This window comes from Monosiga brevicollis, genomic scaffold, assembly GCF_000002865.3.
Source record: "Monosiga brevicollis MX1 MONBRscaffold_24 genomic scaffold, whole genome shotgun sequence".
NCBI lineage: Eukaryota > Choanoflagellata > Craspedida > Salpingoecidae > Monosiga > Monosiga brevicollis.
The window spans coordinates 528,836-529,909 of NW_001865061.1; the positions used below are offsets into that span (position 1 = coordinate 528,836).

The 1,074-nt window shown below is 59.7% G+C and overlaps 1 protein-coding gene across 1 annotated transcript; it reads left to right on the forward strand.

Annotated features, from left to right (window-relative positions):
* Positions 1–603: 603 nt before the first annotated feature.
* On the forward strand, positions 604–978 carry MONBRDRAFT_28216 (uncharacterized protein; the record flags this gene model as incomplete). Its single annotated transcript, XM_001748586.1, has 1 exon — positions 604–978. One exon carries the CDS (start codon positions 604–606, stop codon positions 976–978), a length of 375 nt encoding a protein of 124 aa, XP_001748638.1.
* Between the last annotated feature and the right edge of the window lie 96 nt (positions 979–1,074).

The window sequence follows — 1,074 nt, forward strand, 5'->3', positions numbered from 1 at the left end:
CAGGACCAGGGGGGACCTGAGACACACGACAAGGATAAGACTGTGCGTGGTGCATGGGCACAGCAGCTGCTGGGGACGACGGGGTGGCGGCTGAACCAACCGCAAGCGGCTCGGGACCGTTGGTGGGTGAGCAGGTAAACAGCAGCTATCAAGGCAAGGGCCCGTGGTGCCAAGTGAGGCAGGCATGCCTGGACATGTTTGAGGCCAGCAGGGACAAAGCGGCTGCTCGCTGCCAGTGAGCTAAACGCCTTTGATTCCCACCTCGCCCGCCGTTCGCACGACAATCTGCTCCTCGCCACGAAGGGTCGTCACGGTCGACAGCTCCTCGATGCAATCTACCACCATGCGCGTAAGAGGTGAGTGCCAGGACACGCACCACCAGCCTGAAGAGCAGCACCAAGGGAAACTCCTCAGCCTCAGAACGCGCCGGGCAGCTAGCTGCAATATGGACCAAGTCCACCGGGCTTGAATGCAGCGGGAGGGAGAAGCAAACCCCGCACCAGCAAAATCGTAGTGCTTGAGCTGCCGCAAGGCCACCGGCTGTTCCTCGTGTTCAGGCGTCACCGCAGGCTCCCACAAATCGAGTCGCCGACGCCTCCATCCATGCGCCTGCTCCACCCCACCCTCCTGCCCATATTCTTCCCCACGTTCTTGCCCGTCCTCCTGCCCTCCCTCCTGCCCGTCGTCCCACACCACTGCCACAAGTCCTCGTCCCCCTCCATTCTCAACAGCCCCTATAACTTTGAAAAGAAAAGTGTGTGTGTGTGTGTGTGTGTGTGTGTGTGTGTGTGTGTGTGTGTGTGTGTGTGTGTGTGTGTGTGTGTGTGTGTGTGTGGGCGAGCTCAGAACGTGCTCCAGTGTTGGCGAGTGTGGAGAACACACACGAACACACACACACGCGCTCTCTCACAGGGGAGAGGTGACATGGGGTATCGAGATTTCAGGGCTGGGGTCAAAGGGGTGGACTGGACTGTCTGAGAGCCCAAGCTCAAACAAAAACCTTGTATCTTTGGGATTGAAATTTTGTTTGGTACTGCGATAGCGGACCCGGGGGGGGGGGGGGGGGGGGCGAGA